Source organism: Saccopteryx bilineata, chromosome 2, assembly GCF_036850765.1.
Source record: "Saccopteryx bilineata isolate mSacBil1 chromosome 2, mSacBil1_pri_phased_curated, whole genome shotgun sequence".
Classification (NCBI taxonomy): domain Eukaryota; kingdom Metazoa; phylum Chordata; class Mammalia; order Chiroptera; family Emballonuridae; genus Saccopteryx; species Saccopteryx bilineata.
In genome coordinates this window covers 88,916,493-88,942,200 of record NC_089491.1, presented here as the reverse complement: position 1 = coordinate 88,942,200, position 25,708 = coordinate 88,916,493, and the positions used below count along the sequence as shown (strand labels likewise).

Sequence of the window (25,708 nt, the reverse complement as noted above, 5' to 3'; positions counted from 1 at the left end):
GCGACGCGAGCGCCTGCCACTGTCGCCGGTGGGAGGTTTAGGTCGCTTTAGACGCGGCGGACTTTCTCCTGATGGTTACAGCGGGGAGATCATGACGGGGAAGAAATCTTCCCGGGAGAAGCGGCGCAAAAGAAGCGGCCCGGAGGCGGCCGCGGGGCTCCAGGCGCCGGACCTGGTACCCACCCTCGCCAGCAGCGGTAGTGGCAGCACCAGCGGCTGCGGCAGCACCAGCGGTTGCGGGAGCGTCACCTGCTGTGGGAACGCCAGCTTCAGTGGCGGCGTCAGCTGCGTCTGGAGCGGCGGAGATCGCAGCGAGCGCCGGAAGCGGAGGAGCACGGACTCATCTCCCAGCGTCCCGGGCTCCGTGCAACAGGTGTGTGCTTACGCTTCTCGCCGCTCTCCCGGCTGCTGAGCTTTTGCAGAAATGCCGGTGACGGTGGGAGGGGCGCTGGCCGCAGCTCTCCGTCAGTGCTGCGAAACTAAGATGCCAATCGTGCCAGAGGTTCAGGTTCCTAAGTCCTGCTGAACCCCACGCTCCCTTGTTTTGAACTTCAAGTTCCTGGATTTGCTTTTCGCTAACTCATTTTGCTTTTAGTCCCTTCCACTCCTGTGGTTTCCTCAGTCTCCCTAAAAGCCAGTTTTTAATGCCCTTGCAAGCCACGTTTGAATTCTCTTTTCGCCTTCACCTTTAACAGGTTATGATTAACTCTACATTACAGCACAAGAAAACGGGACCAAAGGGGTTAAGGAAGTTTACCCACAGTCACAGTTTGTTACCAACACTTAGATTTGTATCCAGTATCTTACTATAGAAAAGACATGTTCTTTATGTACCATCGACCCGCCAAGACACCGCTGTTTTTAAAACGTTGTTTCCTTATAGTATATTATAAAATGTGCATAGATACTTATACAGCACAGAAATAAAGGGAAAAGTTTGTTTAAACCTCCCTCCCAATTAATAATTTGATACACAACCTCTTCATTATTAGATGTGTATATTTAAGTTTCTACACATAAGCCTTATTGTGACATTCCCCCACTGAATTGGATAATATGATTGTATTGTTGGGATGAGGGGTCTTTATATACATAATACAGTATTTTTTAAATGACTTCATGGTATTTCGTTGTATCTTCATTAATGAATATTTAGGGCCCAGTTTTCTTGCTATTGCTGAGATGATACGAAAGTGAACATCTGTATGTCTTGTGTAAGAATTATTTTTTCTTTAGTTTGTAGTCTCATAAGTGAAATTGCTGGGGCAATGTTTATGCACATAAAAAAAAATTGATAGGTACCACCAAATCCCTCCCAGAAAGGCTTTACTGATTCAAAAACCAGTGTGTAAGTGTACTAATCTGCAAATTTTCACTACATCCATTAAAATTTTTTTCTGTTAGTTTAGTGGGTGAAATTAATGTTGCATTTGTTTTCATTTATATTTTTTGATTATTTGTGAGGTTAATTTTTTTATATTTTCATTTTTTTTGTTAGATTCCTTAAGTAAATTGGATATATCTACCTTATGTGATTTTTTTTTTTTGTAGTGTTCAGCTTTTACCTTATAAGTTAAGAATCTCTCTACATGAAATCTTGGTTCTAATTCTTTGTGTAAGGTGTATAGCAAATGTTTCTATACCTTTGGCCATGGTGTACTGAAGCTTTGATTTCATGTGGTTAAGAAGAATATTAATTTCCTATGATTTTTGAATTGTGTGTTGTTTAGAAAGCTCTTTCCTAATCCAAAACTATAAAATTATTCTGTATTTTTCAACATTACATCTTTACATTGGGAGTTGTGAAAGCATAGAAGGCCATTTATTTTTATATAATTTTCTTGTATCTAGCCATACTCTTACTAGTTAAAATTGATTCAAAAATTTCTGCTAACAGAATTTTGTCTCCTCTTTTTCAGTATTATACAGGGGTGGGCAAAAGTAGGTTTATGGTTGTGATACAGATAAACAATACAATAATTAATAAACAATACAAGAATACTATGATTCACATACTCAAAACTGTAAACCTACTTTTGCCAATGCCTGTATTTCTCATTTTTTGTTCTTTTGGCATTATCTTACAGTTTTGTGCTGTGTTTAACAAATGCAGTTGTAGCAGACATTCTTTACCCAATCCATTTTTAAGTGGGAACATTAGTAATGTGCTACCAATAAATATATTTGCCATAGGTTTTTTGTTTTTTTTTTTAAATAAATAAATTTTTATTTTAATGGGGTGACATCAATAAATCAGGGTACATACATTCAAAGAAAACATTTCCAGGTTATCTTGTCATTTAGTTATGTTGCATACCCATCACCCGAAGAGAGATCGTCCTCCGCCACCCTCCATCCAGTTCTCTCTGTACCCCTTCCCCTCCCCCTCTCCCTCCTTCCCTCCCCCCACCCCCCATAGCCACCACACTCCTGTTCATGCCTCTTAGTCTCGCCTTTATGTCCCACCAATGTATGGAATCCTGCAGTTCCTGTTTTTTTCTGATTCGCTTATTTCACCCCGCACAATGCTACCAAGACTCCACCATTCCGCTATAAGTGATCCAATGTCACCATTTCTCCTAGCTGAATAATATACCATGGTGTATATGTACCCCATCTTCTTCATCTAGTCCTCTATTTTTTTTTACAGTGATTAAGAGCCTTTAAGCAAACTCTTGGCGAATACAGCAAGAATCCATAAATGAGTAGTGTCCTTAACATGTTCCCCAAGTCCAAGTTGGCCCCCTCACCATGCCAAATCCCTGAAAAATGCAACCCAACCACAGTTCAGTCTGTTAGGAGCTGTCACAGGGAGCAGGAGTCCAGGAAAGTTCCCCACAGGAAAAGTCCGCATGGCACTGGAATTGTTGTCACCATTCTATACTTTGCAGCTCATGTCCAAGTCCCAATGACTGCTGCTTCTAGCTGGTAATGATTCAGGTAGACTGGAAAAAGCCATTTGCAGCATGCGTGGATATGGAGCTCCTGTTCTCCTCTGCCTGGAGAGTTGAGACCAGGTTGCTTTTCCCTGGAGCTCTGTGACTGTGGCCTGGTAAAGAGAACCTTGGGCTACACTAAGCTGGGTGGCAAAGGTAAATTCATAATACAGATTGGCAAAAGGAGGAAAGAGAGCTCTAAATTAAGAGTAGGTCCCAGCCTGAAATGTGAGTGGGGCATTGAGGTAGGAGGGATAAAGAAATACTATATATTAAGCAAAGCAGCAGAAAATAGGACTATCAACACCCAAAACAGAGATCTTTGAGGGAAGAATAAAAAACCTGACTATTCAGGCAAGACATAGTTAAGTGGCCCTTGTGCGAATGAGATCAGTTTACCTGCTTCTTGGAAGAAATACCCTAGGCTCATCCACAGTGTCGTAGATGGGGTCAACGGCCCTGGGCACATTCAGCCTTCAGTGGCAAACCCCAGCTTTCTGGGCAAGGTTAGGTCATAGGTGGCTGGAGCAGGCCTGGAAGAGACTGAACCCTCCCTTAGAGGAGCGAGGGGGAAGCCCACCTTCCAGTGTCCCTGTTTCCTCACAGCAGAGGCGTGTAAGCCTGGCAGGCTTTAGCTCAATGACCTTCCTTTCCACTATTGAAGCAGGACCCAGATGGCATCCTATGAGACCCCTTTGGGGTGTTGGAGCCTTTAAGGGTGTATCCTAAAAGCTGGTAGTTCCCCCTGATCTCTATTGGGCTTTTTCTGCCTCTAGGTATCTTAAGAGCCATTCTCAGAAGATCTCGCTGAGGGATTTGAGGATCCCCATCTGCCTATATAAATCTTTTCCATATATTTGGAGCTATTTGGAAAAAAGACAGAACAGTGTTATTAGCTAGATCTAATAAAGAAGGTAGTAGTTTGCAGGCGAAAAAGATTTGGTGTCTCCTGTTCATCAGCAATCAAAAGAAATGTAAATTTTTTTTTTTTAAATTAAAAAGCATGATATGGTAGACCTGTCGGAGTCATTGGCCTGGTGTGCAGGATTCCTGGGTTCGATTCCCGGCCAGAGCACACAGGAGAAGCGCCCATCTATCTCTCCACTCCCTCCCCTCTACTTCCTCCCGGCCCCCCTCCTCCCGCCTGCAGCCAAGGCTCCATCGGAGCAAATCCACCCTGGGCACTAAGGATGGCCCCATGGCCCCCGCCCCAGTCGCTAGAATGGCTCCGGTTGTAACAGAGCAACATCCCAGATGGGCAGAGCATTCCTCCTGGTAGGCATGCCAGGTGGATCCCAGTCAGGCACATGCAGGAGTCTGTCTGACTGCCTCCCCATCCCCATCCTCAGAAATATACAAAAAATAAATAAATAAAAGAAAAAATACTAAAAAAAAAAAACACAAAAAGGGGGGGGGCATTCCCTTGTGCTAAAGCTCCAGGGAGGAACTGCTGAAATAGTTTATCAGCATTTGTCCCTAAGACAGCAGTCTTTATAGTGGAAACATCTTAAGTAAATATTTGCTGTCTGTAGATTAAGGGGGGAATATGGCAAATGCTGAAAAGCCATGATCTTTGTGCCCCTCCCCTCCCCCAACACCCTCCCTCTCCTACTCCCACCCTGTAACCCCAACACTGTTGTTCATGTCACTGAGTCTCATCTTTATGTCCCACCTATGTATGGAAACATATAGTTCTTAGTTTTTTTCTGATTTACTTCTTTCACTCAGTATAATGTTATCAAGGCCCATCCATGTTGTTGTAAAAGATCCTATGTCATCATTTCTTATGGCTGAGTAGTATTCCATAGTATATATATACCAAAGCTTTTTAAGCCATTCGTCCTCTGATGGACACTTGGGCTGTTTCCAAATCTTTGCTATTGTGAACAATGCTGCCATAAACATGGGGGTGCATTTCTTCTTTTCAAACAGTGCTATGGTGTTCTTGGGGTATATTTCTAACAGTGGTATAGCTGGGTCAAAAGGCAGTTCGATTTTTAATTTCTTGAGGATTCTCCATACTGTTTTCCACAGTGGCTGCACCAGTCTGCATTCCCACCAGCAGTGCAGGAGGGTTCCCTTTTCTCCACATCCTCTCCAGCACTTATTCTGTGTTGTTTTATTGATGAGAGCCATTCTGACTGGTGTGAGGTGATATCTCATTGTGGTTTTAATTTGCATTTCTCTAATCATTAGTGATGTTGAACATTTTTTCATATGCCTATTGGCCATCTGTGTGTCCTCTTTGGAGAAGTGTCTATTCATTTCTTTTGCCCATTTTTGGATTGGATTGTTTGTCTTCCTGGTATTAAGTTTTACAAGTTCTTTATAAATTTTAGTTATTAGCCCCTTATCAGACGCTATGTCAAATATATTCTCCCATTGTGTAGTTTGTCTTTTTATTCTGTTCTTATTGTCTTTAGCTGTGCAGAAGCTTTTTAGTTTGATAAAGTCCCATTTGTTTATTTTGTCTTTTATTTCACTTGCCTGTGGAGACAAATCAGCAAATATGTTGCTGCGAGAGATGTCAGAGAGCTTACTGCCTATGTTTTCTTCTAAGATGCTTATGGTTTCACGGCTTACATTCAAGTCTTTTATCTATTTTGAGTTTATTTTTGTCAGTGGTGTAAGTTGGTGGTCTAGTTTCATTTTTTTGCAGGTAGCTGTCCAGTTTTCCCAACACCATTTGTTGAAGAGGCTGTCTTTACTCCATTGTATTGTCTTACCTCCTTTGTCAAATATCAGTTGTCCATAGAGCTGTGGGTTTATTTCTGAGTTCTCTGTTCTGTTCCATTGATCTATGTGCCTGTTCTTATGCCAGTACCATGCTGTTTTGAGTACAATGGCCTTATAATATAACTTGATATCTGGAAGTGTGATACCTCCAGCTTTTTTCTTCCTTTTCAGGATTGCTGAGGCTATTCGTGTTCTTTTTTGGTTCCATATAAATTTATGGAATATGTGTTCTATATCTTTGAAGTAAGTCATTGGTATTTTCATTGGTATTGCATTGAATTTATAAATTGCTTTGGGTAATATAGACATTTTAATGATGTTTATTCTTCCTAACCATGAGCACGGTATATGCCTCCACTTATTCGTATCTTCCCTGATTTCTTTTATCAATGTTTTATAATTTTCCGAGTACAAGTCTTTAATCTCCTTGGTTAGATTTATTCCTAGATACTTTATTTTTTTGGTTGCAATGGTAAAGGGGATAGATTCCCTGATTTCTCTTTCTGACAGTTCATTATTAGTGTATAAAAATGCCTCTGATTTCTGAGTATTGATTTTATATCCTGCCACCTTGCCAAATTCTTTTATCAAGTCTAGTAGTTTTTTGACTGAGACTTTAGGGTTTTCTATATACAATATCATGTCATCTGCAAATAATGATAGTTTTACTTCTTCTTTTCCAATTTGGATGCCTTTTATTTCTTTTTCTTGTCTGATTGCTGTGGCGAGGACTTCCAGAACTATGTTGAATAAGAGTGGTGAAAGGGGGCACCCCTGCCTTGTTCCTGATCTTAAGGGGATTGCTTTTAATTTTTGCCCATTGAGTATGATATTGGCTGTGGGTTTTTCATAGATGGCCTTTATCATGTTGAGGTATGTTCCCTGTATTCCCACTTTGCTGAGAGTTTTGATCATGAATGGGTGTTGGATTTTATCAAATGCTTTTTCTGCATCTATTGAAATTATCATGTGGTTTTTCTCCTTTCTTTTGTTTATGTGATGAATCACATTGATTGATTTGCGAATATTGTACCAGCCTTGCCTCCCAAGAATAAATCCTACTTGATCATGGTGTATGATTTTTTCCATATATTGCTGGATCCGGTTTGCTGATATTTTATTGAGGATTTTTGCATCTAAGTTTATCAGGGATATTGGCCTATAATTTTCTTTTTTTGTGTTGTCTTTGCCTGGTTTTGGAATCAGAATTATGCTTGCCTCATAAAAGGAGTTTGGAAGTCTTCCTTCCTCTTGAATTTTTTGAAATAGCTTGAGAAGGATAGGAGTTAGTTCTTCTTTGAATATTTGGTAGAATTCACTTGTGAAGCCATCAGGCCCAGGACTTTTCTTTTTTGGGAGTTTTTTGATAGCTGTTTCAATCTCATTTGTTGTAATTGGTCTGTTTAGGTTTTCAGAATCCTCCAGATTGATTTTTGGAAGATTATATGATTCAAGGAATTTGTCCATTTCATCTAGGTTGTCTAGTTTTTTGGTGTACAGTTCTTCATAATATTTTCTTACAATATTTTGTATTTCTGTTGTGTCAGTTGTTATTTCTCCACTCTCATTTCTAATTTTATTTATTTGAGTCCTCTCTCTTTTTTTCTTGGTGAGTCTTGTTAAAGGTTCATCGATCTTGTTTACCTTTTCAAAGAACCAGCTCCTGGTTTCATTGATCCTCTGTATTGTTTCTTTAGCCTCTATGTCATTTATTTCTGCTCTAATCTTTATTATTTCCTTCCTTCTACTAGCTCTGGGCTTTACTTGTTGTTCTTTTTCTAGTTCTTTTAGATGCAGGGTTAAGTTTTTTATTTGAGCTTTTTCTAGCTTCTTGAGGTATGCCTGTAATGCTATAAACTTCCCTCTCAGGACTGCTTTTGCTGTGTCCCATAAATTTTGAGTTGATGTATGCTCATTATCGTTTATTTCTAAAAATTTTTAAATTTCTTCTTTGATCTCAATGTTAACCCATTCATTGTTTAATAACATGCTATTTAGTTTCCAAGTGTTTGAATGTTTTTCAATTTTTCTATTGTGGTTGATTTCTAGTTTAATGGCATTGTGATCAGAGAAAGTGCTCGATATGATTTCAATCTTCTTAAATTTGTTGAGCCCGCTTTTGTGCCCTAACATGTGGTCTATTCTAGAGAATGTCCCATGAGCGCTTGAAAAGAATGTATATTCTGCTGTTTTAGGGTGAAAGGTTCTGAAGATATCTATTAAATCAAGTTCATCTAATATGTCCTTTAAGTCTGCTGTTTCTTTGTTAATTTTCTTTCTTGAGGATCTATCTAATGATGTTAATGGGGTATTGAAATCTCCTACTATTATAGTATTGCTGTTGATCTCGCTCTTTAAGTCTATCACAGTCTGCTTTATATATTTAGGTGCTCCTATATTAGGTGCGTAGATATTTATAATGGTTATATCTTCCTTTTGGATTGCTCCCTTTATCATTATGTAGTGACCTTCTTTATCTCTAACTATGGTCTTTGTTCTAAAGTCCATTTTGTCTGATATAAGTATTGCTACCCCAGCTTTTTTTTCATTTCCATTTGCGTGAAATATTTTTTTCCATCCTTTTATCTTCAGTCTGTGTGCATCTTTTGATTTAAGGTGTGTCTCTTGTAAACAGCATATGTATGGGTCCTGTTTTCTTATCCACGCAGCTACCCTATGTCTCTTGATCGGATCATTTAATCCATTAACATTTAAGGTTATTACTGATATGTAATTGTTTATTGCCATTTTTTTTCTTTAAAACTGTTTTTCTCTTTTGCTATATTCTTTTTTTCCTTTGATCTGTTTACCACAGGTCCCTTAGCATTTCTTGCAGCCTTGGTTTGGTTGCAGTGAAATCCTTGAGTTTTTTTTTTGTCTGTAAAGCTTTTTATTTCTCCTTCAATTTTAAATGATAGCCTTGCTGGATAAAGTAGTCTTGGTTGTAGGTTCTTCTTCTGCATTACTTTGAATATTTCTTGCCATTCCCTTCTGACCTCAAGTGTTTCTGTTGAGAAGTCAGAAGTCATCCTTATGGGGGCTCCTTTGTAGGTGATAGTCTTTTTTTCTCTAGCAGCTTTTAATATTTTCTCTTTATCATTTAGCTTTGGTAATTTAATTATGATGTGTCTTGGTGTTGGTTTCTTTGGGTTTCTCCTTAATGGAGTTCTCTGTGCTTCCTGAACATGTGAAATGTTTTCCTGCCTTAATTGGGGGAAGTTTTCCGTTATAATATGTTTGAACAAAGTCTCTATCCCTTGTTCTTTCTCTTCTTCTTCAGGAACCCCTATGATGAGGATGTTATTTCTCTTCATGTTGTCACAGAGCTCTCTTAGAGTTTCCTCAGACTTTTTGAGTCTCTTCTTTTTTCTGCTCTGCTTCCGTGCCTTTATTTATTGTGTCCTCTAACTCACTGATTCGATTCTCTGCTTCATCCATCCTGCTTTTAATTCCTTCCATTGTATTCTTTATTTCAGATATTGTATTTGTCATTTCTGTCTGATTCTTTTTTATTATTTCAATGTCCTTTTTTATATTTGTTATCTCTTTATTTAGGTTTTCATAATGGCAATCTATGGTGGTTCTAATATCTTTGAGCATCCTAACAATCGTTATTTTAAACTCTGCATCTGGTAATTTGGTTATATCTGATTCACTTAGGTCCTTTTCTGGGGATTTCTCTTGGTTTATTTGTGTTGTATTTCTCTGCCTCCGCATTTTCTCTTCACGAGAGTGGCTGTGATCAAGTGTTCGGGTGCACAAGGGTTGGTGGCTTTGGCCTTTGCCCCACCCCCGTGTGTGACGTTATGCTCGGTCCTGAGGGCACTGGCGAGCACCTTTGCTCAGCTGCGGGTCTCCGCCTGTTTCCGAGCTTTCGCCCTGCCTTTGCAGGATGATCCCACTCAAGGAACAGCTGCTAGCCTTGGCTCTACCGCCAGACAGGGCTGCGTGCCCAAGCTCAGCTTCGTAGCGCAACTCCGCCTCTTCTGGGCTTTTGGCTCCACCCTCGCGGGAGGAGCCGGCTACCAAGTCAGACCGCAAGCCTGGGTTGCACGGGTGGGGCAGGGATGTGCTCCTCTGCCCTTGCCCCGGGGCTGGTTTCTACCCTTTCTGGGTTTCCCGCCCTTCTCCCGGAGGCTGGATTACAGGCTGCCGGCAGCTGAGCTTGACCGCTTTTGCACGCCCCCTTCTCCCTAGCCGGGCAAGATTGAGCTCACACCTGAGCCCACTGGTGGCCAGCCGGCTTCCGCCCCTGCCAGCAGAACCGCGCTTTTGTCTCCCGCTGCCGCCCGCTCTCCAGTGCGCCCTCAGCCGTGTGGGTGGGGGCGTTGCAGCTCGTACCCTAAGACTCACTACTGTAGACCCGAAAGCTCCCTCCTTCTATGCGACTCTGCTCTGAATGCCGCTGGGGAGCTTGTTTGGCTGCTCTCCTGCTTCCCTTTGCTGGTATTGCGGTTTCCGGGGGAAATATTCACTTCAGCTTTGGGGAGTGCCTCGTCTCAGGGGTTAGGGTGGCTATCTCTCAAAATGTTTCTCCCTATGCCTCCTAGATTGCACTCTCTTCCTGTTACTGTGGCTTTCTCCTCTCTCCTCCCCGTCCCCAGGAGCCCCAGGTGAGTGGTTGTGAGAGAGATGTTCTGCGTGGTCCCTTTAAGAAGGATCCTGGGTCTGAGAAATCAGACTCTCTCACAAACAGTATCCTGACTTGTTTCCAGCTAAATACTGTCCTTACGCTGCTTCTGGGCTCTGGGGCGGCAGGCTGGGGCTTTGTTCCTGGGGCTCAGGACCCTTTCCCCTCTGCTAAACTCACTTCCCACCACGCGAGTCTCTCCCTGCTGCCCTTCGCTCCGAGAAGCTGGGCAGCCCTCTCCGCGTTTCCGCTTTTCCTACCAGTCTCTGGGTGGCTTCTTCTGTGTTCCTGGGTTGAAGAGTCCTTTTAGTTTAGTCCAAAGTTGGTTTTTCCAGCTGATAGTTCATAAAATTAGTTTGTAATCCAAATTGGTTCTGGGAGGTAGATGCTGGTGCGTCTGCCTACTCCAGCGCCATCTTGTCTCCCTCTATTTGCCATAGGTTTTGAAAGATACTTTTCATTAGGTTAAGGAAATTTTCTTCAATTCCTAGTTTGATGAAGGTTGTTGGCTTTTATCAGATGTTCTTTTTTTTAAAGATTTTATTCATTTTAGAGAGAGGAGTGGGCGAAAGAGAGAGAGAGAGAGAGAGACAGAGAGAGAAGGGGGGAGGAGTGGGAAGTATCAACTCCCATATGTGCCTTGACCAGGCAGGCCCAGGGTTTCAAAGCGGCAACCTCAGCGTTCCAGGTCGTTTCTTTATCCATTGCACCACCACAGGTCAGGCTTATCACATGTTCTTGTGGCATTCTGTGAGCTGATCACATAGTTTTCCTCCAATAATCAAATAATGTAATTTTATTGATAAATTAACTAATATTAACTGTCCTTGCAGTCTTGAGATAGAGCCTATTTGGTTTGTTAGTTTGGTTGTGCTCAGCTAGAATTCAGTTTTTTTACTTTTAATCCAGTAGTTAAAGCAGCTTGTGGGTTTTATTTTTGTAGTTACCATCTCTGGTTTTGGTATCAAGATTTTGCTAGCCTCATGGATTGAGTTGGGAGCCTTTGCATGTCTTTTTCTTTTTTGGTGTGTTCTAGAAAAGTTTGTATCTCTTTTCCTAAAACTTGTTTGGACTTGACCATTGACCCATACAACATACATCTGCCTGGGTCTGGGTTTTTGTGTGTGTTTTTTTCTAACTTTTTTGATAATTACTGATAGAATCAGTTTTCTCACCTCTTCTAGATTTAATTTTGGATGTTACCATTCTTATCTTAAATAGTTTCTGTATCTTTAGTACTCTGTATCATGATACTCAGACCAGTAATGCTATATTGTAAACATTTGCAAGCCGAACTAAAACCTATTTCTAGTGAGAAGAAACTGTAGTTGTGAGGGAAGAAAAAATACATTTAGACATATAGATAGTATCTCAGAATTCCAAGAGTGCCAGTATATTTGTTGTATATTGAGTTCCTATTATTTATATATTTATTCGTGAGAATTTTATAGAAATATTCACATACCATACAATTTACCCATTTCAAGTATACAGTTCATTTTTTTTTAGTATATTCACAGAGTTGTGCAACTATCACTACAGTCAATTTGAAAATATTTTCAATCACCTCTCCAAAAAGTCTGTGTACTTTTTAGCTATCATTCCTAAGATGTACTCTCACCTGCTTCCTCCCTAGACAACCACAAATCTACTTCCTTTCTCTGTAGATTTGTTGATTTATTTGTTCTGGACATCATATAGTTTGTGAACTTTTTTTTTTTTTTTGAAAGAGAGAGGCAGAGAAAGAGTGAGACAGGAACATCGAGCTGTTCCTGTATGCCTGTATGTGCTTTGACTGGGAAATCAAACCAGCAACCCCGGTGCTCTGAGATGAAGCTCCAACCAACTGGGCTGTCTGGCTCTGACTTTGTATGTGGACTTGTGTGACTGGCTTCTTTCACTTAATGCTTTTTCAAAGTTCATCCATGTAGTAACATGTATTAGCACTTCCTTTTTATAACTGAATAATAACACATTTAGTTTTTTCATTTGTCACTTGGACATTGGATTGCTTCTACCTTTTGGCTATTATGAATAATGCTGCTGTGAACATTTGTGTACAAATTTTTGTGCAGACATGGTTACATTTACTTGGATATATATGTAGAAATGGAATTGATGGGTTATACAATGTTTTCTTTGTGTGTGTGTGTGAGAGAGAGAGAGAGAGACAGACAGACAGACAGGAAGGGAGATGAGAAGCATCAATTCTTTGTTAAGGCACCTTAGTTGTACATTGATTGCTTTCTCATATGTGCCTTGACCGTGGGACTACAGCAGACTGAGTGACCCCTTGCTCAAGCCAGCACTCTTGGGCTCAAGCTGGTGAGCCTTGCTCAAACTAGATGAGACCGTGCTCAAGCTGGCGACCTCAGGATTTCAAACCTGGATCCTCCACATCCCAGTCCGATGCTTTATCCTTGCGCCACCGCCTGGTCAGGCATACAGTGACTTCTTGAGGAATGGCCAAATTGTTTTTCCAAAGCGGCTGCCGAGTTTTATATTCCTTCTAGCAGTGCATGAGGATTCTATTTTCCCTGCATTCTAACTAACATTTGAATTACTTTGTGAGCTATTAGAACAAGAGTTGACTTCCTTTTTCAGTCTAATTATAAGATCCTTTAAAATTGGCTTTTTAAAAGAAAAACACTTTTTAAAACAATTTTATTAGAGAATATAACAAAGAAATCTACCTGAGCTGTATAGCTGGAATTTTCCAGAGTAAATCACTTTTAAATTTATATCTAGATTTGTTCATCTTGGGAAGATGGTATGTATGGTATGGGAAATAGGGTAGAGGAAAAGACTATTCTAGGCAGAACAGTTTTGCCTGTATGAGGTGAATTAGTAGTGAATGAAAATTCGAAGAAGGTGGTTGTATCCGAAACACAAAGAATGAGCATGAGAGGCCAGACAGGCCATATTTACCTAAAAGCAGTGGGAAATTATTCAAAGGTTGTAAATAGGAAAGATAAGTACTACCTTATTTCCCCACGTATAGACACTTCCATGTATAAGACACTCCCATTTAGGGTCTGAAATTTGGGAAAAAATGTATTACATAAAGTTATTGAACTCAAGTTTTATTCATCATAAAATTCATACAACTCCTCATCCATGCAAAAAAGTGGTAAATGCATGTAAAAATCTACAACCGCTGTATAAGACACACTCAGTTTTTAGACCCCAAATTTTTCGAAAATGGGGCATCTTATACATGGGAAAATACGGTGTGTACATTTTATAAAGTGTTCTGGTAACAGTATACAAAATAGATTGGAGAGACCTTAGATGCAGCAAGTATAGTTAAATGGCTATTGAAGTAATGTAGGCAAAAGGTAACGTTAATTTGGACTAGAATTAAGGCAGTAGCTTTGGAAAGACTGGATAGTTTTGGAAGCTAGGTGGAAAAATTGACATAAATGTCTTAAATCACTCCTCTATTTGTGATTAAATTATATGACAGTTTTACAGGTGATAATAGCTCCCAATAAGGAGTAATACATTACTGTATGTATAATAGTTGTGATTTGTAATATTTTGGTGGTATCCCATTTTTATATGAATTTAAGAATAATGACAATACATACATAAAACTTTTGGATGAATGGCCAACTAGAGGAATATTTTAATTCTTCAGAAGAATAAAATCATAGGAAATCATTCAATATTGGTTGTATTTTCATTTATGTGCCCTAGGATATTATCTCTTCACTTGATATAAATTTAATGAGTTAATTGCGGTATGGAGAGTACATTCAAAGAATATTAAACAAATATTCTTTCCTATGGTTTTAGATAACTAATCATTTAAACCAAGAATTTGGAAATATTTAATGAAGAAGAATGTATTAAGTGAAAATGTATGTCATTATATACATATTTCATACACTTTAAGTAGTATTATTTAATGGTTCTTTATCTTCTTTAATTTTAGGAAACTAAATCTCTTTTACCAACGTTGGAAAAAGAATTATTTTTGGCAGAGCACAGTGACCTTGAAGAAGGTGGTCTGGACCTGACTGTGTCATTAAAACCAGTTAGTTTCTATATATCAGACAGAAAAGAAATGCTTCAGCAGTGTTTCTGTATCATAGGAGAGAAGAAGTTACAGAAAATGCTTCCTGATGTGTTAAAGGTACTTCATTACATACATTGTCACACTATACACATATGTAGAAGTATACAAAACCTCTTTTGTAGCAGTCGGTTAATTTAATGTAAATTACAATTTGCATTAAACAGACTACTTAAAAACATATAAAAAAAGGATTTTGGAGAACCATAAATGGCTTTGTATATGTAAAAATTTGCCAAGAAAAAAAATGGGGCAATTTACTCTGCTTAGGTAAGGAATTTATTGACCTTTGTGGAAATAATTCTATTAAATGTAGGCAATGTTAGTAATTAAATTAGAGGTATAATGATTCTTTCTGGTATTTTAAGAAATATTGTAATATACTGCTGTGTAACAGTATACAATGATACTTGTTTTGTTTTGTTTTGTTTTTTACAGAGGCAGAGATAGACAGGGACAGACAGACAGGAACGGAGAGAGATGAGAAGCATCAATCATCAGTTTCTCGTTGAGCGTTGCGACTTCTTAGTTGTTTATTGATTGCTTTCTCACATGTGCCTTGACCATGGGCCTTCAGCAGACTGAGTAACCCCCTGCTGGAGCCAGTGACCTTGGGTCCAAGCTGGTGAGCTCTTTGCTCAAGCCAGATGAGCCCGCGCTCAAGCTGGCGACCTCGGGGTCTCGAACCTGGGTCCTTCCGCATCCCAGTCCGACGCTCTATCCACTGCGCCACCACCTGGTCAGGCAGTATACAATGATATTTGATAGTGACTTACAGTTGCATTAAATTTACATGTTTTCATGCATTTCTGAAAATTATTCAGGGAAATACCTAGTATTCTTATTTTAGAATTGTGGAAATAGGGCTTGAACAAGTTAGGCCCACAATCATATATCTAAGATACGTAGAGCCAGGACAGAATATTTAAATTGTTAGAAGAGTTATCTAACGTAATAGGATGGTGTTGAGAATATGTGGACTCCTGACTTATTCTTTAGTTTGTTCCTTTTTGATAAATGTGACTATAAATTCTCATTAAGATCAGACGAGATCGGGCGCGTTCAGGGTGGTATGGCCGTAGTAAATTCTCATTAAGTCTTACAATGTTTACATGTTAACTGGCATTTTTTCAGATTTCGTCCCATGAATTTATGTGGCTTTTAATTTATTTTATTGTAAGATTTTGCTAATTGGACATTTTTTCTGATTGCTGTTTTCTAGTTTACAATGGCATTATATTATATAAATGCATTTTTAAAATGTCATTTTCTTTAGAACTGTTCAATAGAAGAAATTAAAAAACTATGCCAAGAACAGTTAGAGCTCCTGTCTGAAAAAAAAATCTTGAAGATTCTTGAGGGTAAGAATACTTATTTCTACATTCTGGTAACTTTTTAGTTAGTACTATATTCAGAATAAATCCTGAGGTATTATTTTTTTGTATTTGACTATAACTTTAATTTCATTGTTGGGTAATCATTGAAAAGCATTTCTACCTCTTTATATGGAGAACTATAGTTTACATGTCAGAATAGCATTTCAAGAATAGACTTTTTGATGTGTGTATAGTTTTTCCATCTCAAGAGTATAGATAAGCTTGTAAGTTTGCACACAACAATAAAATGAAATAAAAAATGTTTAACCAAAATACTATGAAATTAATTTCTGAGAAAGCAATGACTTCTCCTAAAATAACCTTTTATTTTCTGCTTTATATTCTCATTGCTCTTAGTTACCTAAGATTAAATTCTTTAATCTATGTCACATTTAAAGATGACACTTTTTGTGTAATGATTAAATTATTCTGACATTTTATAAGCATACTTTCAATAGTGTATTTCATTTATAAGGTGACAATGGTATGGACTCTGATATGGAAGAGGAGGCAGATGATGGCTCTAAGATGGGATCTGATTTAGTCAGTCAGTAAGTTAAAAAATTTTCATTTCCATTTCCAATTTTTTTTGTTATTCCTTTGGTGATTTGTTGCCTCATGATGTGATTATTTGTCTATATATTTACATAAAATAATCAGTATAAAAATTTATTTACTTGTAATGATTGGTCCTTTTGATACATATAAGAAAATAAAACCAATATTTAATGATTTTCTATAATTTTATTGTTCTAAAGAGTTAGGGCCCTGGCTGGTTGGCTCAGTGGTAGAGTGTAGGCCCGGTGTGTTGATGTCCTGGGTTTGATTTTTGGTCAGGGCACACAGGAGAAGTGCTCATCTGCTTCTCTACCCCTCCCCTTCTTCCTTCTCCCCCTCTCTCCCTCTCCCCCTCTTCCCCCCTCCACCTCTCCACCTCTCTCCCTCCCTCCCTCCCCCTCTTTCCCTCTCTCCTTCTCTTCTTCTCCCCCTCTTGCCCTCTCCTTCTCCCTCAGTCTCTCTCTCTTCCTCTCCCTTGCTCCCTCTCTCCCTTTCTCCCTTTCTCCCTCTTTCTATTCCACAGTCATGGCTGGGTTGAAGCAAGTTGGCCCCAGGTGCTAAGGATGACTCCATGGCTTCACTTCAGGCGCTATAATGGCTTGGTAGCTAAGCAGTGGAGCAACAGCCCCAGATGGGCAGAGCATCCCTGGTAGGGGCTTGCCGGTTGGATCCTGGTCGGGGCACCTGCAGGAGTCTGTTTGCTTCCCCTCTTCTCACTTAAGAATAAAAAAGAATATTCCTTCAGTTGGCTATTCACCCAAAAGTTTTATGTATGTATTCTCATTATTCTTAAATTCATATAAGGATAGAGTTTATTGCTCTAGGACTTAGGTGATTTTCTTAAACCTCTACTCAGATATAACAGCAGTGTCACTTGCAGCAGAATCACATCTCTCATTTGGAGTTTGCATATATTACTAATGATACCACTTATTTATTAAGTACTGACTCTATCAGGCATTACATTAATAGCTTAGAACACTTTATTTCACTGAGTTCTTCTAATGCCTATTAATATTAGGTGATAAAAACCTTATTTTACAGATAAAAAAATAACATTTTACAGATACAATAATAATAAGGTGATTACAGTCACTAAAGTTTGGGGATTCTGACTAGGGATTCTAACATACTAATTTTTTTTTAAAGATTTTATTTATTGATTTTAGAGGAGAGAGAGAGAGAGAGAGAGAGAGAGAGGGGGCGGAGTGGGAAGTATCAACTCATAGTTGCTTCTTGTATGTGCTTTGACCGGGCAAACCTGGTGTTTTGAACCAGTGACCTCAGCATTCCAGATTGATGCTTTATCTACTGCACCACCACAGGTCAGGCACTCATTTTTTCTTTTTAGATTATGCTGCTCTGCCAGTACTAATTTTATTATTTGTTGGTGATTTTTTTTTTAATTTTATTTATTTATTTATTTTTTACAGAGACAGAGAGTGAGTCAGAGAGAGGGATAGACAGGGACAGACAGACAGTAACAGAGAGAGATGAGAAGCATCAATCATTAGTTTTTCATTGCGCGTTGCAACACCTTAGTTGTTCATTGATTGCTTTCTCACATGTGCCTTGACCGTGGGCCCTCAGCAGGCCGAGCAACCCCTTGCTGGAGCCAGCGACCTTGGGTCCAAGCTGGTGAGCCTCACTCAAACCAGATGAGCCCGCACTCAAGCTGACGACCCCGGGGTCTCGAACCTGGGTCCTTCCGCATCCCAGTCCGATGCTCTATCCACTGCTTCACCACCAGGTCAGGCTGTTGGTGATTTTTGACTAAAACAATTATTTTTTGGTAGTTGCCAAAGACTGACTAGTATCTCTCTTTGAAAAGGTAGTGGCACAAATAAGAAGAGATTACCAAAGGCAGTAGCATAAATAAGAACAAATTAGTTACCCTGAAATATTGAGTATTTTTTATTTAATAGGGCAAGTATCACCAGAAAAGGACAATTTCATTTCATGTTATAACTTCTCACCTCCAGAACTGTGACGGATAAATGTCTGTTGTTTAAGCCACACAATCTGTGGAAGCTCTAACAAGGTTATTATAAGTATAAGTATAAACACACACACACATTTTCTGATGAAATTTCCCACCCAAACTTTCTATTTTGGAAAAGCTTTAAACTTACATGAAAATTGAAAGAATGATATAATGAACACACATATACCCTGCATCTAGATTCAGCAATATTTACATTTTCCATTTTTGCTTTCCCTTTTTATATTTTTCCTTTTCCTTCTCAGAGCCATTTGTTTTAGTTTGCTAGGCCATAGCAAAATGCCACAGACAAGCAGGCCTCACTAACAGGAATTTTCTCCCAGTTTTAGAGGACGTTCAGTATCGAGGTACTGGCATAGTTCCTGGACTCTGCCCTTGGCTTGCAGATAGCCATGTTCTCACTGCCTTTTCACAGGTTGTCCTCTGTGTGTGCATTCCTGTGTCTTTCCTTGTGTCCCATTCTCTTATAAGGACACTAGTCAGATTGCCATAGGGCCCACCTTAATGACCTCATTTTAGTTTTATTACCTTTGTGAAAGCGATATCTCCAAAACAGTCACATTCTGAGGTAAGAGCTTCACCATATGGATTTTACGTTGGAAGGAAACACAGTTCAGCCCATGAACAATTTCAAAATAAATTGCAGATGTCATAACATTTCATGCCTAAATAAATCAGTATGTACTTCCTAAAATTAAGGACAGTCTCCTACATAGTCGCCATACCATCTTCACTCGTAAGAAAATAAGCAGTAATTCAAATAATCTCATCTCATATATTGCCATACAAAATTTCCCCAATTACTGAAAAGAATTTTATACTATATTTATTTATTTTAATTAATTAACTGGTTGATTATGATCCAGGATTCATTTAGACTTCATGTGTTCCATTTGACTATATCACAAAGCTCAGTTGAAAGGAAAAACTTAGAACTGAGGTAAAACTTGGTGAAGTCCAGGGGCTTAGTCCACATTTTAGAGGAATTAGAAAAATAACAAACCAAAAGAAAGTTGGGAAAATGCAAAACAAAGGAAAACATTAAAGGAATAGAGCCTGACCAATGGTGGTGCAGCAAATAGAGCATCAACCTGGGATGCTGAGCTCCCAGGTTTGAAACCCCAGGGTCACTGGCTTCAGCAACCTTGGGGTCACTGGCTTGGCTCCTGAGCCCCCACCCCATTTAGAAGCACATTTTAGAAGCAATCAAACTAAAGTGCTGCAACTATGAGTTGATGCTTCTCATCTCTCTCTTCCTGTATCTCTCTCTCACTAAAAAATAAAAAAATAATAAGCTATAAAACTTATTTTTTTCTCATTATTAAGTAAGAGGTAGGGAGGCAGAGAGACAGACTCCTGCATGTGCGCCAACTGGAATTCACTCAGCAAGCCCCCTACTGGGGGTGATGCTCTTTCCATCTTGGGCCATTGCCCGGCAACCAAACTATTTTAGTGCCGGAGGTAAGGCCATAAAGCCATCCATAGCACCTGGGGCCAACCTGCTGGAACCAGTAGAGCCATGGCTGCGGGGGGTGGGGCGTGGAGAAGCAGATGGTTACTTCTCCTTTATGCGTAGCCTGGAAATTGAACCCAGGACTTCTACATGCTGGGCCCACACTCTACCACTGAGCTAGCAAGCCAGGGCTTACAAAACTTATTTAAAAAAAAAAAACAACTAAAGAAATAGTTGCTGTGGACCAGCAAGACTCGCAATTGTGCAGGTCTAGAGTGGGAATGGTGCGGGATTAGGAAATAGAAAAAGAATGGGATTAGGAGGTTTCTGCAGGCTGATGCATGCAAGAGCAAAGAGAAACCCCTGGTTTGCTTTATTATATCCTGCAGAGCCCTTTGCAAAACAAGGAAGTCTTCAATACAAAGTGATATATTTGAGGCATAAACAGGAATCCTCTCAAGGTATAAACAGGAATTCTCTTAAGGCATAAATAGGAATCTCCCCACCATGCATAACATTTCAACCAAGAGTTTCTCAAAACAAAGGGTAGGGCATGTAAGTTGTCTTTATCAATTTATGAAACAATCAGAGGCTATGGGGAAGAGCTTAGCCTTTGGCTTAACCCTTAAACTGCAAGGATCTTTGTCAGCTTGAAATCTCCCACAGACTCTAGCAACATAATCAAGCAAGTGAGGTGGGGGGATGGGCCACAAGGACTTTGTCAGTTTACTGCCAATCCCTCATACCTCTGTCCCCCACAAATCTAAACTACAAGGACTCTTGCAGCCTGTTTCCCACAAATAGGAAAACAAAAACAAAAGGTAAAAAAATCCATAAACTTGGCTTTTGTGAAGACCAGAACATAGATAAACTGTTGGATTTAGATAAGGCAGCAATTTTCAACTGATGTGCCACATAATTTTTAAAACATGTAATACCTGACTGTTAGTCAAGAGCACACTGACTTTTTTTTTTATTTACAGAGACAGAGAGAGAGTCAGAGAGAGGGATAGACAGGGAAAGACAGACAGGAACGGAGAGAGATGAGAAACATCAATCATTAATTTTTCGTTGTGGCACCTTAGTTGTTCATTGACTGCTTTCCCACATGTGCCTTGACTGTGGGGCTACAACAGACCAAGTAACCTCTTGCTCGAGGTAACAACCTTGGGTCCAAGTTGGTGAGCTCTGCTCAAACCAGATGAGCCCTCGCTCACGCTGGCGACCGCGGGGGTCTCGAACCCAGGTCCTTCATGTAAAGCCAGTATCCACGGCCACCATCACAGCCGCCTGGCCCATGCAGGTTCGCATTAGGTTTGGACAGACGGTAATGAAACAATGGAGCCAAGAACTGGTGGGCCATTAGCTTTAATCCTAGCTTGCACCCGGTGGGCAAGTAAAAACACACTGGGCCTGACCAGGCGGTGGCGCAGTGGATAGAGCATTGGTCTGGGATGTAGAGGACCCAGGTTCGAGACCCCGAGGTCACTAGCTGGAGCGCGGGCTCATCTGGCTTGAGCAAAAATCCCACCAGCTTGAACCCAAGTTCGCTCACTCCGGCAAGGGGTTACTCAGTCTGCTGAAGGCCCATGGTCAAAGCATATATGAGAAAGCAATGAACAACTAAGATGTTGCAACGCGCAGTGAAAAACTAATGATTGATGCTTCTCCTCTCTCTCCATTCCTGTCTGTCTATCCGTCTGTCCCTCTCTCTGACTCACTCTCTCTGTAAAAAAAAAAAATAAAAATTAATTAATTAAAACACACACACACACACACACACACACACACACACACACACACACTGGGCTTCAAAACCCACTTATTCAGCACTCACAAAGCTACTGCCTTATCTGAGTTTCCTAGAAGCAAAGGTTTCTAGCTCACCAGCCTTATTCACCTCCGTTCGCCATCTCCTTCTCTCTGCACAAACTCTGCACAAACTGGCTTCTCCTTCAACACTCCGCCATCTTGGCTGCTTCTCCTGGCCTCCTCCACATGACCTCTCTCTGCTCTCCTCTCTGCTCTCTCCTCTAATGCTAATCTCAGGAACCAAGAGAGCAAGCTCCTGGTCTGCCCCACTTTATAGTGCAGAAATCAAAACCTTTAATCCAGTATACAAAATAGGGAAGTCTCTAATACAAAGTCACTTATCTGAGGCATAATGGGATTCCTCATGAGAGTGTACCACCTCACATCAAAAAGGGTGGGAAAGGCTTAGTCCTAAAACCAAGCCCCAGGCTACAAGGATCCTGCCTGCCCACAGCCCGCCCCCAGCACACATTAATATCACCTGGGCGATGGGCTTCTACATGGGCAGCGCCATCTTTAACAAAGTGAGCATAATTTTTATCTGCCCATCACTCCACATCCCATTTCAACGCTCTATCCACTGCGCCATCGCCTGATCAGGCAAGAGCACTGATGTTTTTTACCTTGGATTGTTAGATAAAAAAGCGAACAGCCAACACAACAATAGTCATGTGGTATAAATAAATAAAAATTACACATATTATTTTTTGTTTAGGTCAGCAAAAAATATAATTTTTGTAGTTAGTTTATGTGTGCCATGAGATGAAAAGGTTTACAATCACTGTGTTAAGGAAATAAGTGGAGAACAGTTTAATTGAGATCAGGAAGGAAGAAGGATACGTGTACAGTTAAAAGCATAATGGAAATCCAGTGCAGCATTGTATAAACAAACTTCAAAGGCGCAAATAGATGGGGTTTTTATCAAACTGCAAATTAACCTCGCTCAAAAATGGACAACTTGAGGAAATTAAAAAAGAAGAAATTAGAAAGTTAAGTAAAGATCTGCTGTTGAAAAAGTACCTTGACAAGGTGCATTTATAACTGAATTATATACATGAATCAACACTTGTAATATGTTTATAGTTAATAAAACATTTAGTAAATGTCATCCGTTGTTATTTTCAAACAGATTATTCCTGTGCTATTTAAATTAGTCCAGGCTGTAAGAAAAGATAAATACATAGGTCTTCAATTTACTTTATGATTTCTACGTAGCTTTATACCCCAAAATCTCAGTAGTGCCAAAATCGTACATGGGGCTTTATAGGCCATCTTAGTTGTGACTAAGATGTAAAAATTGGGATTAGCGGTCTCTTAAAGATGCTGCAGATTTCAGAGCCCCATTACACCATATGAGGGTACAAGGCTGGGAGAGAGACCACACCTGACCATACTGGCATCCTGCTTTCAACCTGGAAAACTAAGAAGTAAGTTCCTCTTGTTCTATTTCCCAGTGGACTTAGCACTATGTCTTATGCAAGTAGGGACAGTTTTTTATTTTAATTGTTTTTTCTTGAGCAAGAGAGACAAGAAGGGAGATAAGAAACATCAGCTCAGAGTTGTGCCACTTTAGTTGTCTAGTGATTGCTTCTTACACATACCCTGACCAGATACGGGGCCCAAGCCGAGCCAGTGACCCCTTGCTCAAGCCAGAGACCTTGGGTTTAAGCCAATGACCTTGAGATCATGTTGATGATCCTGCAGTCAGTCCGGCAACCTTGGGATTTTGAACCTGGATGGGTCCTTGGCCTTCCAGGTCAACTCTCTATCTACTTTGCTACCACTGGTCAGGCTATTTTTAACTTTTCTTGAAAAGAAAACAGCCCTGGCTGTTTGGCTCAGTGGTAGAGCATCAGCCCAGTGTATGGATGTCCTAGGTTCGATTCCCAGTCAAGGCACAAAGGGAAGTTACCATCTGCTTCGCCACCTGTATGGCCAGGAGCTGCCATCGTGGCCATTCATATGCAGGTTCACATTAGATTCGGACATACAGTAATGAAACAACAGAGCCAGGAACTGGTGGGCCATTACCTTTAATCCTAGCTTGCACCCGGCGGGCAAGTAAAAACACACACTGGGCTCCAAAACCCACTCATTCAGCACTCACAAAACTACTGACTTATCCGAGTTCCCTAGAATCAAAGGTTTCTAGCTCACCAGGCTCATTCTCCTTTGTTCCCCATCTCCTTCTCTCTGCACAAACTCTGCACAAATTGGCTTCTTTTTAGCACTCTGCCATCTAGGCTGATTCTCCTTTCCTCCATGTGGCCCTTCTCTGTTCTCCTTTTTCTGCTCTCTCCTCCAATGCCAATCTCAGGAACTGACAGAGAGCAAGCTCCTGGTCTGCCCCACTTTATAGTGTAGAAATCCAAAACCTTTAATCCAATATACAAACAACGAAGTCTCTGATACAGAGTCACTTATCTGAGGCATAATGGGATTCCTCATGAGAGTGCACCACTCCACATCAAAAAGGGTGGGAAAGGCTTAGTCCCAAAACCAAGCCCCAGGCTATAAGGATCCTGCCTGCCCACAGCCTGCCCCGAACACACATTAATATAATCACGCCCATCCCAAGCAAGAAGGGCAACCAATACCATCACCTGGGCGACAGGCTTCCATGTGGGCAGCGCCATCTTTAACAAAGTGAGCATAATATATATTATCTGCCCAACAATCCACCCCTATGCTCACTTTACTACCCACAATCTACACCATTGGCATCCCTGTGCAAGGAAATTAGGCACATTACACAAATTACAACAACCTGACAAATCATACAATTTCAACAATTACAAAGGTACATTTCACCAGTCTCTGAGCACTTTGCCAAAAGCGCAAAATGTCCTTGGCCTTATTTCTAGCCGTTTGAAAGGCTTCCCGGGGCAGGGGAATGGCCTCCAGCAAAGCTGCCCCCTACTCCCATTAGGGTATTTCACATTGTCCAAAATCCATAAGTCCATCCAGCAAAGGAGCCAGTGCCCACTCCGGTCATAGTCCAGGAATCAGTCCACACACATGGGGCCTCAGCCACCCCCCTCATCCCTGCCGTCCTGGCAGGTCTTACACTGTCCCAAAAAGAAGCACATGGCAATGGCAGTCAGCATTTCCATCTCGGCTCCGGAGAGCTTGATGGTATTCACCCCTATGTCCCAAAATCGCAGACCTACCAGGAGCGTAACAGGTGTTCCTTCCAGCTGGGCTCTCATTTTCTGGAGACTGCAGATTGCAACTTCAGCCCAATTCTCCTCATCCTCCAAAGAGGAACTGGAAAGATCAGATGCCACCGCTGGGCTCGAGCCCCGGGATGCCGCCGCCTTCTGCTCTGTGGACCTTGCCGCCCCAGCCCCAGCCTTAGCCCTGGCCTCCTCCGCTGCTGGCTCTCCACAACATCCAGGGCAAGCTGCAACTCATGAACCTGTGATTCCTTCTCCAGCAGCTGGTCGATTTCCAGGCAAATCTAACAAATCTGGTCGGCCTCCTCGGGTGCTTGCTCCAGCTCCAGGGCCGGCATCTCTTTCTCCCACATTTGCTCCAGCTCCTTCCACTGCTCAGTTTGCAGGTCCCAGACAGCCTCTTCCACAGAGCTCTCGATTTCCTCTCGCACTGCTGTAAAAGTCAGCCAACCTACGGCCCCCAAAAGGACAGACATAGGGAACCATAACAGCAGCCAGTCCTCTACTCCACCGCTCAAAGGTGGTGGTGGCTCCATTCCGAATTCCGAATCCTGCCATAGACTACGCCAAATGCCAGGAGCCGCCATTGCGGCCATTCACATGCAGGTTTGCATTAGATTCGGACAAACAGTAATGAAACAACGGAGCCAGGAACTGGTGGGCCATTACCTTTAATCCTAACTTGCATCCAGTGGCAAGTAAAAACACACACTGGACTCCAAAACCCACTCATTCAGTGCTCACAAAGCTACTGACTTATCCGAGTTTCCTAGAATCAAAGGTGTCTACCTCACCAGCCTCATTCTCCTCTGTTCCCCATCTCCTTCTCTCTACACAAACTCTGCACTAACTGGCTTCTCTTTCAGCACTCCGCCATCTTGACTGCGTCTCCTCTCCTCCACGTGGTCCTTCTCTGCTCTCCTTTCTCTGCTCTCTCCTCCAATGCCAATC

General features: G+C 40.9%; 1 protein-coding gene across 1 annotated transcript in view; it reads left to right on the top strand.

Annotated features, from left to right (window-relative positions):
* Window positions 1-25,708, top strand: part of CAAP1 (caspase activity and apoptosis inhibitor 1) — a 58,215-nt gene continuing 32,507 nt past the window's right edge. The window contains exons 1-4 of the mRNA XM_066257368.1: window positions 1-373; window positions 14,240-14,440; window positions 15,657-15,741; window positions 16,232-16,307. Coding sequence (XP_066113465.1) covers window positions 92-373; window positions 14,240-14,440; window positions 15,657-15,741; window positions 16,232-16,307 — 644 coding nt within the window. The 5' untranslated portion in view covers window positions 1-91. The remainder of the gene's footprint in view (window positions 374-14,239; window positions 14,441-15,656; window positions 15,742-16,231; window positions 16,308-25,708) is intronic.